At 50.5% G+C, this 14,654-nt stretch overlaps 1 protein-coding gene across 10 annotated transcripts in view; it reads right to left on the minus strand.

Annotated features, from left to right (window-relative positions):
* Positions 1-753: 753 nt before the first annotated feature.
* The window catches only part of PPP1R12B (protein phosphatase 1 regulatory subunit 12B), a 109,179-nt gene continuing 95,278 nt past the window's right edge, over positions 754-14,654 (minus strand). For 4 of the 10 annotated variants that reach the window (XM_056511111.1, XM_056511107.1, XM_056511112.1 and 1 more), the window contains 3 exons: positions 13,463-13,513; positions 7,103-7,282; positions 3,735-3,820 (listed from right to left, as the gene is read on the minus strand). In XM_056511111.1, the coding sequence (XP_056367086.1) occupies positions 7,148-7,282; positions 13,463-13,513 (186 nt within the window). In that variant the 3' untranslated portion in view covers positions 3,735-3,820; positions 7,103-7,147. Of the gene's footprint in view, positions 3,821-7,102; positions 7,283-13,102; positions 13,171-13,462; positions 13,514-14,654 lie in introns of all 10 variants that reach the window. The other 6 variants (XM_056511114.1, XM_056511108.1, XM_056511106.1 and 3 more) reach the window with 3 other exon arrangements.

The raw sequence follows: 14,654 nt of genomic DNA on the forward strand, positions 1-14,654 counted from the left end.
GGAAGAACTTTCCCCCAGTATCCAACCTAAACCTTCCCTGGCACAACTTGAGGCTGTTTCCTCTTGTCCTGTCCCTCGTTCCCAGAGAGCAGAGCCCCACTCCTCCTGTCAGGGGGTTGTGCAGAGCCACAAGGGGCCCCTGAGCCCCCTTTTCTCCAGGCTGAGCCCCCCAGCCTCCTCTGACCTGTGCTCTGGGCAGCCTTGAACCCCAGATGAGCAAGGCCAGACCAGACATGGGGCGCAGGTGGGAAACACCAAAGGTCCCCACAGAATTCTTTGCCCCCAGCACAGAGTCTGGTCCACACAGTCACATCCTGCTCCACAGGGATGCTGGACACCCCCGACCCTTGGGGAAGAACTCAGCCTGCACCAACCACTCTGAAGACTTGGATATGTGGAGGTTCCAGCAGCCTCACCAAGACAGAGGTTCCCAGATGTGACACCACCTCCTGCCTGTGCCACACTCGTGAGCAGAGCAAACCCAGGGTTTGCCACCAGAGTGGGAAGCAGGCCTGATCCCCAGGGGGATCCTGGGGGGACCCTGTCCTGTTTCACCTCCCCACTCGTGGGGGCTTTCAGGGATGTGCATCCCAGCTCATTTCAGCTTCCCCTCAAAAGGCACCTGTGTTGTGGCTCCAGTGTTTGTGCTTTTATGGATGATGGATATTGCTATGGCACAAGAATTGTGGGAGAAACAGGGAACTCCAGCACAAACAACTTGTAATTCCAGAAAGATGGAAGCAAAGTCAAAGCTTCTATTTTATCAACTCTTACTTTATTCATTTATAAATACTGTTGTGTTTACAAGCATCATAGCTGTGAATATTATTCCCAAACTTTCAAACACATAATACTTATAATACTATATAACAACAACCAGTAAAACAAATCATTCATCTCAGGGTTTGAAAGGCCACTCAAAAGTTGCATAAAAATACATTCTCTCCCCATCTCATCAGCCAGTCCTGCTTCTCCAAGTTTATTTACAAAGAGCCATCACCAAACTTGCAGCCACAACAGGTGGGTTCACCCCAAGCAATAAAAATTAACTCACCCCAAGCAATTGCTTAGAAAAAAAAAGCTCATGTTCCCCAGGGGAGACCACGTCTGGCAAATGCTCTGGTTCCAAGAGGGATCAATTTTAAAAGGTATTTGCTCTGCACCTTGCCCCAAGCACAGGGTTTGAGGTGTCCTGTCTGTCACCTCCTCAGTGCACTGGTTATGTCAGGCATGAAGTGAGACAAAAAAAAATCCATTCTCAAGAATTTGGTTTGCAGTTGTGCCATCACCACGAGATGCTCACAGCTTTGGCTGGTCAGGGACACTGAGCTGTGGGGGCCCAAGGCTCAGGAGAATCCAGTGCTAAGCAGACACTTCAGCTTAAGGGATTTGGCTCTGCAAGGTGCCACTCAGAAGAATGAGCCTCCCACAGCCTTTCCACTCTGTTCCTTGGGAAAAAGCACAGTGAATGTCCTGGTAGAAAGGGAAAAACATCAGTGCAGGATGGATTTGTCACATTGGGTTGAACCCTCTCCCTAAAACAGACATCAGGCCTCTTCCTGCTGCCTGTGAGCAGAACAGGATCTTTGTTCTCAGCTCTCCCCCTCATCCCCTCATCCAGGGGTGCCTGGCCCGAGGTGCTGGCCCAGGGAGCATCTCCTCCTCCACGTGGCACAGAAGGGACCAGGCTCCTGCCCTGATCTCCTGAGCAGAGGCAGAGCCCAGGGCTGAAGTGAGGAGAGGCCACCAAGAGAGAAAACAGCAAAGAACTCACAGGAAGAGTGCACCAGGGGGAGCAGCGTGCAGGGAAGCATTGACTGATCTCAAGACTTAAAGCTGTTAAATAGAGCAGGGTTAAAATCAAGGAATATAAAAAGGATGCCTGGCTTAGGCAGTGCTCTGCAGAAACCCTGATGCCTTTACCAGCTTTGGTCTCTTCCTGCCAAAGCTCAGCAGCTGAGGAGCAACTTATGGTCAGAGCAGCCTGGGAAACCTGGCAGCTCCAGGAAGAGCAAGAGAGGTGGAAACAGGCAGGACAGGGAGGGGAGGGTGGAAAATGGAGAATTGGGGAGGGGGGAACAAAGAGAGAAAACCCCAGGAAGAGGAAAACAGAGAGGCTTTCTGAGGCAGTAACAAGCAAGAGGCTGGAAAAAGGCCAGGACTGCCCAATAAGAGATTAAGTTTTACCCTGTTCAGCAAGCTCAAGTATTCTGCTCATGTTCAAGTATCTCATCTCTCTGGCAGTGGAGAGACCCCCCAGCCAGAGCCAGCAGAGCTGCCTAGGAACATGGCAGAACTGCTTTTGGCCACCTCCAGGTTCAGGGACCAAGAACTGCCCTTGGCCAGACAAAGTCTGGGGAGCTGAAGGACAAAGGGGATGAAAGGACAAATATGGAAGGATGTAGATGGGAGAATGTTTCTGATACAGCAGGATGTTTCTGAGAGGGAAGGTATTGTTTGAGAAGAGTCTGTTATAGGGCAGCTCAACAGACCTGATGATGTCCCACAGCATGGAGAGAGGAGCCAATGCCTAAATGCCCATGGGAGAGAACAACTCCAAACTGTTCAAAGTACATGTAACATTAAAGAGGAATATTTCTGGAGGTTTCCTTCAAAGTCAAAGCTTATCACAAGTTTTTGACAGGTCAGAAGACTTCCATCATGGTGATTCAGTTACCAGCATCTCCTTGTCCCTCTGACACTGACACCCTTCCCTTTCCAAGGTGTGTGGGACAGGAGGCTGGCATATGATCTCTACAAATCCTGCTGCAAATCACAGCAGGGGGGGCACCCAAAACACCAGACCAGGCTCTGCAATGGGGCTCTGCCTTCAGGAGAATGTCCCAGGCTGTTGGAAGGGGAGGCTGGTTTCTGGCATGGGCATTGCTCCCAGCAAGGTGATTCACACTCACACACAGGTGAGAGCAGCAGAGGGTCTGTAGGGGTTCAAGTTTGTCCTTCAGAAAGCTCAGCAAGTGCCTGGGATACATCCTGTCCCAAGGAACAAGAGTCCAGGTGGTAACTGGATGCTGGAACCAGAGAGACAGGAGCTGTGGAAGGACATGATGTGACACAGGATCACCCAGGCTGTGGGGAAAGGGAGGGTGAGGGATAAGGGTCTGACACTGAGTGTCAGCACTGGTGTTACTCAACAGGTTCAAAATCTTAAATAGAAAACTCAGTCTGCTGGGGAAAGAGGAGAAGGTCTTTGTGCAAAACAGCTCATCAGTGACAAACATGAGCTCTGGTGGCTTTCACAGCATCACATGTAACCAGAGTCCCTCATCTCAGGGGCTGATGTGCATCCTCAGAGTCCCAGCCCAGCTTCACATTTCCCACCTGTAAAGGGCTTGGATATGCTGGGTTAATTCTTCAGGTGTCACTTTTTACAGCAGGAGCTTCCCACTCCCAGTCAGAGTCCAAAACCAAGTACTGAGCTTCTGGAAGAAGTTTTGGCAGCTCAAACCCAGTCCTCACACTTCTCCCTTGAATAAAATGTCTGAGATACCACAACATGCATAAATTAAAAAAACAAATAGAATGGCAGGGGGTGTGTTGGGAGGAAAGAGGGGTAGAAAGGGAATGTACAGCAAAGGGCAGGGCAAGGCAGGTGTGACATTGATCCCACAGCTGGAACACTTGCTGTACTGAGGGGAAGGAAGGGGGAGGGCTAGGGCTGGGGTTGGCAGCTGGTGTAGGACACCCCTCCTTGTCCTGCCTCTGCTCAGGATTCCTATTTGGAGAGTTTGCTGATGACACGAATGAGGGCTCCGTTCTCATCCTTCAGCCTTTGGTTGTCTGACTTCAGCTCTGTCAAAATCTGCAGAGAGACAAAGACAAGGTGGGGTCAGAGGGGACAGTGCATCCCCTCACCAGCACACTCCCATGGCTCTGCAGCACCTGCAGAGCTCCCCAAGCTGGCTGCCAGGCAGGAGGGTGAGGGGGCCTGGAGCACAGCACTGGCCAGGGAGCCCCTGGTGCAAAGCAAGGCCACAGCCCAGCAGCAGGGCAGGAACCAGTTCTGAGCTGTTCCATCCCAAACCTGCACCCAGAGGCCAAATACAGCTCAGCAGGCAACAGCAAAGGTGGTTTTCCTGATGTGTTTCATTTTGCCAGGACTAGAAGGAAAAACAAAGGACTAGAATCTTCATTTAGGACAGGACCTTGCCAGATGTCATTAGAATACCCCCAGATCTCCTTGGGACCCCACAGATGGGTAATACAGTCACGAGGCCAGAGGATTGGTAGGACACACTGACACTGAAGGTACCTCCTGGGTGCTCAACTCAGGTTGCAACACAGACAAAAGCCTTTGAAAACAGAGAAGAAATAGCTTCAACAAGACCCTTCCAGCATTTCCCACTGGCATAAACCCTGCTGACCTCCTGTTCTGCAGTGAGTGACCTTCCATGGGCTGTTCCCAGCTGCTGGGCACCAGGAGATGCCCTGCTCCTGCCTGGGGTGTGACACAGGGGTCACTCCCAGCAGAGCCCAGGGTGAGCTGCAGGGACACCCAGGGCAGAGCAGGATCATGTGCACAGCACCTGCACGAGCCCAGCCACGACTTCTGTCTGCCATGGTGCATCCTGGAGGAATTCCCTCAAATCCAACATCTGTACTAAATCTTCTCCTTCCTCCTAACCTGGTTTGTCACCATGGCCACAGTGTCCTGCCCCCTCCACCTGCAGTCCCTGCACCATCAGCTGCTCTGAGTGTGGGCAGCTCCCAGCACCCCCCAGAGCAATGCCCTTCTGCCATGGCTGGGCCAGCCCTGCTGGGCTCCAGCACTCCCAGCTCCATCCCTGTGCACTGCTGGTGGCTATTTCAGGTGGAAGGTTTGTTAGAGAGGAGGGCCTGGTGCTGCATGTGGGGTATTGTGAAAAGGGTAAACCCATGTGCTGGGCCAGGGCTCCAGCCAGGGGGGCTGAATGTGCCTCCCTGGTGTGACAGGTGCCTGTGACCATGGCTGGGCTGTCACCACAGCAGCACTCATGGCTTCTTGTGCCATCTCTCATGGCCAAAGCAGCAACACTGCCACCACCATCACCAGAGTGATCAGTGCTCAGAGACACAGCAGAGCCCCTCACAATCTGCACTCCTGTTCCCTCCTGAGCTTCACCTGCCACTCACCCTGGAGCCTCCCAGTGCCACAAGTGCCACCATGCCCTGGCAGCCCTGCCAGGCCTGTCACTGCCTGGGGTGGCTCTGCAGGGCCCATTGCTGTGATAATGGGAGTGTGAAGCCCTGACACTCCTTTGGGCAGAGACAATCTGTCACAGTTCCCAGAACTGATGCCAGAGAGAACCACCCCAGGGCCAGGGCTCAGCTGGAGCTGGATGGGCTGTGCCTCACTGGGGGCTCTGTGCAAACCACGTCACTTATTTGGAAATGAGTGTAAATAATGTGAAATAAGTGCCTGTGGGCTTGTTTCCTGGTCATAACCCAGCTCCTAGTGCCCAGGAGGCAGCAGGGCTGTGTGCTAGCTGGGACCCTGCAGAACACAGCTCCTCAGAAATCATGTGGATTCAGGAAAATGAGACTCACTGGGAAGCACTGCTGCCAGAGCTTGGTACATCTGGCAGAGCTTAAACCAGTGATGTTCACAGACACCACTGAGGCAGAGTTTACACACAGCAGCAACATCCTGTGTTAGATCCACTAACAGAGCTGAAAATAAATCAGTAGAGCTCACAGAGCATGGCTCTCCCCCAGCTCAGGCACAGCAGGGAACTGCAAACCTGCAGTGAGGAGGGAAGGATGAGCCCAGCCAGAGCAGAAGGGGATGGAAGGGCAGAGATAATGTGGGCACGTCCTGGAGGAGGAGAGGTGACTTGCAGCCTGTGAAACATCAGTCCTTGAGCCTGGGAATCATTCTGCCCAATCTCAAAGCATGTGGGAAAGGAGAAGGACTTAAACTCTGGTTTATGGGAAGAAATGAGGCAGGAGGAACAGTTCCCCAGATTAAAACCAGAAAGGCTGTGAGACCATTTCACCTGACCATCTGCACAATCCAGGCCACACAACATGACACCCAACTCCCCTGGCCCTTGTGACATACATGTGGGCTTGAGCTGAGTCTTTTGGAAAGGGGAAGCCACAATTCCCCTCATCAGTTTGTTTCTATGGTTAATCAGCCTTGATATAATTTATGTGCTAAAAATAGATTTTTTTTATCCTGTGGTGCCACTTCCAGCCCACAAAAGCACATGACTTCTTGTGTCACAAGGGATATGAATATCCCACTAACCTGCAAAGGACAGGTAGGGCCCCAAGAAAAGAGCATTTACAGCTTTATTTTAGCATTGAACCAATGAAGTAGCAGGAAGAGATGTAATTTAAATTCCCAATGCTTAGGGAAGACTCATTGTCCTGCACTGGATTTAAAACAGAAGATGGAAACAGAGCACTCCTGGTCTGGCTCCTGCTGCATCCCCAGCCTGTGCCAGCCCACAGGAGGCAGGGGGATGCTGAGCCAGTGGACTCAGTCAAAAATGTCAATTTAAAATAAGGAAAGGAGCTTGTCCTTTTTGTTCAAGTGACCAAGAAAACCTGCTGAGGAGACCTCAGCTTGTAGTTTTTCTAAAAATGCTCTTTCTGTCTAAAATGTTCGCTTTTCACAACACCCCTGAAAATTTCCTGACTTTGGATAATCTGATTTGCTGAGTGCTAGCTTCTCCCTGAACTGAGTCAAATTAAAAAAAAAATCTACTATAAGCAGCCATGTAGCATAAACCTATTTTCAGGTGTCCAAAGCCAGGCTGGATGGGGCTTGGAGCAACCTGGTCTAATGGAAGGAGTCCCTGCCCATGGCAGGGGGTGGAATGAGAGGAACTTCAATGCCCTTCCAACACAAACCATTCAGGCAAGGAGCTGCTGGCACTGCCAAGTCACCCCAAAGCCATTCCCCAATGCTAAGCTGGCAAGGGCAGCAGCAGCTGCCAAGCAGAGCAAGAGCCAGCAGGGTGAGCAGAACCCCAGCAAAGCCTTGCTGTGGCAACAGCACCATGCTCGTGGAGCTCAGAGCTTTGAGCCAAAGCTTCACCAGGCACCCTGGAGAGCAAGGAGCTGAGCAGGAAAGGCCCAGCCAGGAGAGGAGACCTGCCTGGAAGAGCAGAAGAGGAGGCAAGATGAGCTGGAGGGAAAGCAGCTACAGCTCCTCTGACTCGGAGGGCTTGGCAGGCAGAGAGAGTCTGGCTACAACCCGGGTAAGAGCCCTGTTCTCAGCCAGCAGCTGCTCATTCATCTGCCTCAGAGTGTGAATCTGCTTGAGCTGGTGGAGATTCTGCAGAGAGTGAGAGGAGTGGACAGAGAACAGAGAGAACGTCATGGAAACAAATGGGCACAGAAATGGGAGTTTAGTCCATAGGCAATGAAAGAAAAAAAGAGAATAAAAGAAATTAGTAGCAGTGAGTGCTGGATGGGAAAAGCCTGACAACACATCCAGGATATTTTGGGAATCAGCTCTTTCTCCAGGGGCCCTCAAAGTCTTAAAAAGGTCAAATACAGGGATTTCCCACCACAAAGCAGGATTATATTCTAGTTTACCCAGACAGCCCTGGGACTTGGGAACTGCTGTGAGACCTATCACCAGAGACTTAACACATACACAGGCTCTGAAAGCACTGCTGGGAACTGAGAATTTCTTTAAAATTCCTTTTCTTTGTGTATCTCTAAAAGCCAAAGCAGCTGTGGGAACAAAGAGTGATCAGAGCTTCCTGGGAGATCCCAAAGGCACAGACTGAAGCACCTGGAAGTGTCACTGTCCCATGGCACATCACTGAGACACTGTCTGCTTGTGTCCCTCATCCTTGAGTGATGCTCCTGGGTCTGTCCAGGCTCAGTCCTGCCAAACCCTCTGGGGTTGGGAGGTGTTTCTCATCCCTGCCCAGATTCAGCTCACAGGCTCAATTTATCTCTGACCTTCAGAGGGGACAGGTCTGAACCTTAAACTGCATCTCTCACAGCAGAGACGTGCCAGGAGGGAATTCCTGGTGACAAAGGCAATGAGGGGCACAGGACAGGACAGAGATCACACCCCACACTGGGGCTTGCACAAGAACAAACTGGGCATGGGCACAAACTGGGCATGGGCACAAACTGGACAAGAGTACAAACTGGACATGGACACAAACTGGGCATGGACACAAACTGGGCATGGGCACAAACTGGACATGGACACAAACTGGGCATGGGCACAAACTGGACATGGACACAAACTGGACATGGACACAAACTGGACATGGACACAAACTGGACAGGAGCACAAACTGGGCATGGACACAAACTGGGCATGGGCACAAACTGGACATGGACACAAACTGGGCATGGACACAAACTGGGCATGGGCACAAACTGGGCATGGACACAAACTGGGCATGGGCACAAACTGGGTCTTGCACAGCAATGAGAGGCAGGGAACAGAAGGGTCATGAGGAAGCAGAACAGGGAAATGGTACAAGCCATGCAGACATCCCAGTGCCACAAGAATGACCCTGTTCCCAGTAATGCCAAAGTGAATTCATGTGGCATTTAAACCACTGTGGGTGTCAGGAAATGCCAAGAGCTGCAGAGCTGCTTCCTGAGTGGCATCTGTGCCCTCCTTCCTCCCAAAAGGTCAGGCAGCTGGGCCACAAGAACCAGAACCTCTCCTGAGCAAGAACCCATCCTGCAGGATGGAGAGAGCCCCAACACTCAGCAGGGGCAGGCAGGAAACAACCACAAGAAGAATTGCAAGTTCAAGTGACAAAATCCCAGTCCCAAACCAAAGCAGTCCCACAAAGCACCAGATTCCTCCCCATGTCCTCTCACTTGTGAGCTTGCAGTGGCAGAAGACAGAGGGAAGGGTCTATGGGCAAGGGGGCTCCTTTCTACCATTTCATTGGCAGAAAGCACCTAAATGGAGGTGCTGGCTGTCCTGAACAGAGAGCACCATGGAAGAATCTACTATGACACAAAGACAATGTCCATCCATCCAACCTGCACTTTTCAGGCTGCCCAGAGCAGCTGTGGCTGTCCCACCCCTGGCAGTGTCCAAGGCCAGGCTGGACAGGGCTTGGAGCAGCCTGGGACAGTGGAAAGTCCCTGCCCACAGCAGGGGGTGGAATGAGGAGGGCACCTTCCAACCCAAACCAGTCTTGCTGTGATGACCCAGAGGTGGCTGCAGCTGGTAAGGAATCCACTGCATCCCAGATTTTGTCCAAGGCTCATTCCTGCACCAGACTGAAGCACTTTGTACATCCCCAACCATCAGCTCCATTCTTAGCTGCCCAAAAGCACTATATTTACTCTCCATGATGGAATGAAGACAACTCTTTGAAAAACTTTGCAAAACCAAGAGAAGCAAAATAGGAGGGCAGGGAGCCAGCAAAGGATGGGGTTTGAGCCCCTGAGATCATCAAACTGACAGAGCAGCTCCTTGGACACACAAATGCAGTTCTGACATCAGCTAAATCAACAGATCCCAACCAGAGCTACAGCTAACAAACTGCAGGAAAGCTGAGTGACAGCTCAGCAGTGAGAGCCCTGCTCACCATATCCCATCCATCCATCCATCCATCCATCCATCCATCCATCCATCCATCATCCATCCATCATCCATCCATCCATCCATCCATCATCCATCCATCCATCAATCCATCCATCCATCATCCATCCATCCATCATCCATCCATCCATCATCCATCCATCCATCATCCATCCATCCATCCATCATCCATCCATCCATCCATCATCCATCCATCCATCATCCATCCATCCATCCATCATCCATCCATCATCCATCCATCATCCATCCATCATCCATCCATCCATCCATCATCCATCCATCATCCATCCATCCATCATCCATCCATCCATCCATCCATCCATCCATCCATCCATCCATCCATCCATCCATCCATCCATCATCCCTTCACCCACCCAAATTTTGCTGGCAGCCACTGTGCTCAGTGAGGACAGAAGGACATGTCACAGCTATGCTGTGATACATCACACCAGGAGCTGCTGGAAGATGGCTGTACTGGAACAGTCACTTCTTTTTGGTGGTACCAAAATGGTTGAGGGCACTTGGTCTGTTCACCCTGACCTGAGGTCAGACCCCACTGGGGGCTGCAGCTCCTCCCGAGGGCAGCTCTGATCTCTGCTCTCTGTGACAGGGACAGGAGCTGAGGGAAGGGCAGGAGCTGTGCCAGGGCAGCCTCAGGCTGGATTTTGGGAAAGGTTCTTCCCCCAGAGGTGCTGGCACTGCCCAGGCTCCCCAGGGAATGGGCACAGCCCCGAGGCTGCCAGAGCTCCAGGAGAGTTTGGACAGCCAGGGATGCTCAGGGTGGGATTGTTGGGGTGTCTGTGCAGGGCCAGGGGTTGAACTGTGGGTCCCTTTCAATTCAGGATATTCCATGATTTTATGATACACAGGTAATAAAGATCCTCTGTTTTATCACAGGGCTCACAGCTGGCAGGAAGCATCTAACACACATAGTAGGGGCATCATGGTACATGAGGTGGGAAGGACTGTGATCATTTCAGATCATTTCATGCTTTGTTTTTCCACACCAGCATAGTATGGAACCCCAGCAGGGTCCCATCAGCTGTTGCTCAGCCTCCACACAAAGGATCATTTATGTAAAGTGTGTGTGTGCTGCAGGTAGGCCAGGCTCCTGCTTATGCACAAGGCTGGGACTGAGGCCAAGGCCAAAGAGCAGGATCTGGACAATACTGCTGTGATTGCTTATCACTCTGCTTGAGACTTGGCTCAGCAAAAGCAGCTTTCAGTACCTGCCTTCAATTAATGGATTTTGTGCCTGCAACACTAAATAAAAATGCCCAGAGCCTGCATGATGGCTGAGGCCAGGAGCTGCAGCACTGCTATGGAATAAAGGAGCTTCTGTGACCTTCAAGAACAATTGCTGTCTTAAGCTGGGACCTCGGGCGCTTGGCATTGAATTCAGTTCAGTGCAAATGTTAATTTTCTTTCTCCTGAGTCAGCCAAGGTTCTGTATCTCCAGCTGAATTATACAGTCACTCAGGGAAGTGATGCACTGCTCTGTCACCTTTGCAAGAGCAGGTCAGAGGAGCAGCTCTGCCACCAAGTTCTTGAGGTTACCAAGCCCATCCTGCTCCTCTTCACTTCTCTATGGCTTTGGTAGCAGGGGTCACACTCCAGACAGCAAAAAGCTCATTCCCTCAAACACTCCTGATGTACTGCACATTTCTGTCACCTCTGCCTCCTCTTCCTCAGAAGTCAGCTGCAAGGAGAGAACAGCCCCAGCCAGGACATCTGATGTGCACAACTGGATACAGACACCCCTGGATTCAACAGCTAGATGTGAGTCTTACTGGATTCAAAGACTAGTGGGAAGAATTCCCAAAAACAAACTGAGACCTCATCACCTGGCAGGTTTGGTTGTTTCCACTTGCTGCTCTCCATATTAAAGGAAATTGGTGGATTTGCATTTTCCTTCACAATTTCTTACTTATTCCTTCTGATTCTGCACAACAGCTACTCCAGTAGTGCAACGAGCAAGAATGAAAGTCCAGCCAGAATTAGGAGATTCTTTCCTGGCTCAACTCCCACACTACTGACTAACAGAGATGCTCTGCAGAGGTTATCTCCCTCCAGGCAAACACAGCAGGACTGTTTCTCCCACTTCAAGGCACCATGAAACTGGACACAACAGTTTCCTTTTGGAAAGGTCCAAATCAATGCTTCCTTCTTCAGAGATTTTATATTCCTTTTTTTTGAGCAGCTGTCAAACATGACATGTCACAGTGTCCTCAGATACCCACTACATGCTTAAGGTTTTGCAAAAACTAGTAAAAATATATTAGCACCTCAGAAGAGAGATTTTCCAGTTTCTTGCCTATTTGTTCTACTAACAAAAAGTGCCTTTGGTTGTCCAGTGCAGCAAGAACAGGCAGAGAGCAGAGTCAGCATCAGTCTCAAAGACCTGAAGGTCATTTTCAGATGGACCACAAGTTCCTTCAGCTTATGTCTCTCAAGGCAGAATGAGAACATATCCAGCCTCCAGAAGTGCTTCTCCCTCTGCACCACCTTGGCTTCCACAGCTCTGCAGCTCCAGACTACCTGAACTGGAGGCACCCTGGCTGTGCCCAACATTCCCTCATTAATTGCTTTCCAGAGCTGTATGTTTCCAAACTGAGGCCACTAGAGGCCACCACCTTGTCTTCCTACTCCATGGGCTGAAGCTGCAAGTTTGCAGTGATCTGCAGAGCTGAAGGACCAACACAAACTGCTCACCCCTCTATTTCTCTTGGAGACCACAATTCTGTAATTACAGGAAAGTCTCTGCACAGTTAAAGGTTGCTACCTGTTCACTGAACAGAGTCTGGAATTTAGACATATTCAATCCTTTCTCTTTCTCCTCCTGGCTCAAACATCCACACATATTTTCTCCTCTCTGAGAGAACAAGAGCCTTTACAGCAAGAAACCACCACATCCTTGTGCTACTGATTGCAGGAGAAGATGCAGCACAAGCCAATGGTCCTTTCAAAACGATGTGCTTGGCAGAAACACAAAGCTTCAAACAGAAACAGAGCTGGAGCCTCCTCCAGGGGGGCAGGAGTAGTTTCTGTCAGCATGTGGTGCCAGGAGAGCTCTCAGGTGGGTCCTTCCTTCTGAGAGCAGCTTGGTCCCACCTGTCATGGTGAAAGGGAAGGGAAGCACGGGGCAGAGCAAAGAGGACACTCACTCTGTGAACACAAGCACGGAAACACAGCGAAGGTGACGCAGCACTGCTCAGCTGGGCTGAGGCTTTAGGGCTGTGTGGGCAGCCAGATGCTGCCTGGGCTCTGAGGGCTCCCCTGACAGGCAGAACCATCCTGAAGCCAGGCCATGGCAGCCAGAATGTGCCAGACACCAGTGGCCATGGCAGCCAGAATGTGCCAGACACCAGTGGCCATGGCCCGTGACAGCAAGCCATGCTGCACATCCCATCAGGAAGCAAATTCCTCTTTGCTGGAATTGTCCCAGGCTGCTGTGGCCTCCCAGTGACATGCTTTGGGAAGGGAGTAGAGGAACACAAGCACTCTGTGTTTTGTCCTGGCCAGTGTGTGTGAGCTCAAAAGGCAGCTTGGTCTTCTTACCCATCCGGAGAGAACCTCAGCGGCTTAACTTGGGCTGCAGACTAGTCAGAGCACAGGGGGTCAGCACACTGGAACTCAGTGATGCCACAAAAGGTTAGTTTGGGAAGGCATTTAAGGAGAACAGCTTTCACCATTCTCAGATCAATCAGCAGAACAGATCAAACATAGAAGCAATCAGATGAATGAGAACAGGACAGTTTATTTTTGGAGAACAGGGCCATTAAAGCAAGTTCTGACTGCAGAAAGGGTAATGAGATCCTTCCCATGGACACCTTTAACATCCTCCTCTGGTGACAATCCCCAAAGACATGAATATAAAGCAGAAAAAATGGAATAGACACAGTGAAGATTATTTCTTACCTTCATTTCCTCCTCCATTTCAGAGAGTTTCCGCTCCAGGGCTCGCTTCTCCTGTTTACAAGGATTCATAACAAAGAAGGTCACAAGGACTTAGAAGAAAAGTTTATGGTATATTTTCTTTTAAAGAAAAATAAGAGTCTTGTGTTTCTGTAGCAGCATCCCCTAAGGAGTATCCCAAAGCAAGGCAGAGGTTACAACCAGGAGATGATCAGCTGGGACAGGGCAGCTGGAAAACGAGCTGGGCCTGGTTGGGTAGATCACAAGCTCTATTCAATCCCTAATGAAATTATTCTCCATTTTCAGTGATCCCAGTCCTCAGGAGTTGCTGATGTAATGTGATTTTGAGCTCTGCAGGTGAAGCCATGGATTTACTTATACTCCACTAAAGGTGGCAATGAGAAAAGTCACTGAGCTGCTCAAATAGGAAACAGAACAAGGAAATTCCCTGCCTGGAAATCCTGCTTCTCCCAGATAATCCAGGGCTGCTTTGGGTGCATTTCAGAGAGTGAGGATTAGACTCTGTCATGTGAGTGGACTCAGCTCTGTCTGTGCCAAGGCAAGGAGATCTGGACTCCTTCAGTGACTTTCCCAACATGAAGGGGTCCAAACTGCTACAGGGACATGCCCTGAGAAGGGGGAAGTGGGAAACATGCATCAAGAACAAGATTTACACTCTCTGTCCTGCTCCTTTGTCCTATGCAAAGAGCCATGAGGCCAGGAGAGTGAGGAAAATGCAGCTTGTGAGTGTGCTGTGGGTGATGAATTCTGGGTCACCTGTTGCCCACAGCACGGTTCATCCAGGGATTCACTGGCACAAAATGCATAAACATCCTGGAAACAGTTAATGCATCTTCACTGAGAACAGCTGGACACATTTTTACTTTCTAATCACAGAATTTGTGGCTGTTGTGATCCTAATTCAACAGAAGTTATACAGGATGTTGCCCTGACTTCAACAAGGCCAAGTTCAAGGTTCTGTCCCTGGGCTGGGGCAATCCTTGGTGTCAGCCCAGGCTGGAGGACGAAGGGATTGAGAGCAGCCCTTCCAGGGTTTTGCTTTGCTCCCCTACCACCCCAAACTTTATTTGTAAGGATCAAGAATGTTTCAAAACATAATGGACCATAATACAATCCATTGGTCTCAGCTGCTTAGAAAGGAAGAGAGGAATCAGAACGAAGCTGATGTGCAAAG

Source organism: Oenanthe melanoleuca, chromosome 26 (assembly GCF_029582105.1).
Source record: "Oenanthe melanoleuca isolate GR-GAL-2019-014 chromosome 26, OMel1.0, whole genome shotgun sequence".
NCBI classification, from domain to species: domain Eukaryota; kingdom Metazoa; phylum Chordata; class Aves; order Passeriformes; family Muscicapidae; genus Oenanthe; species Oenanthe melanoleuca.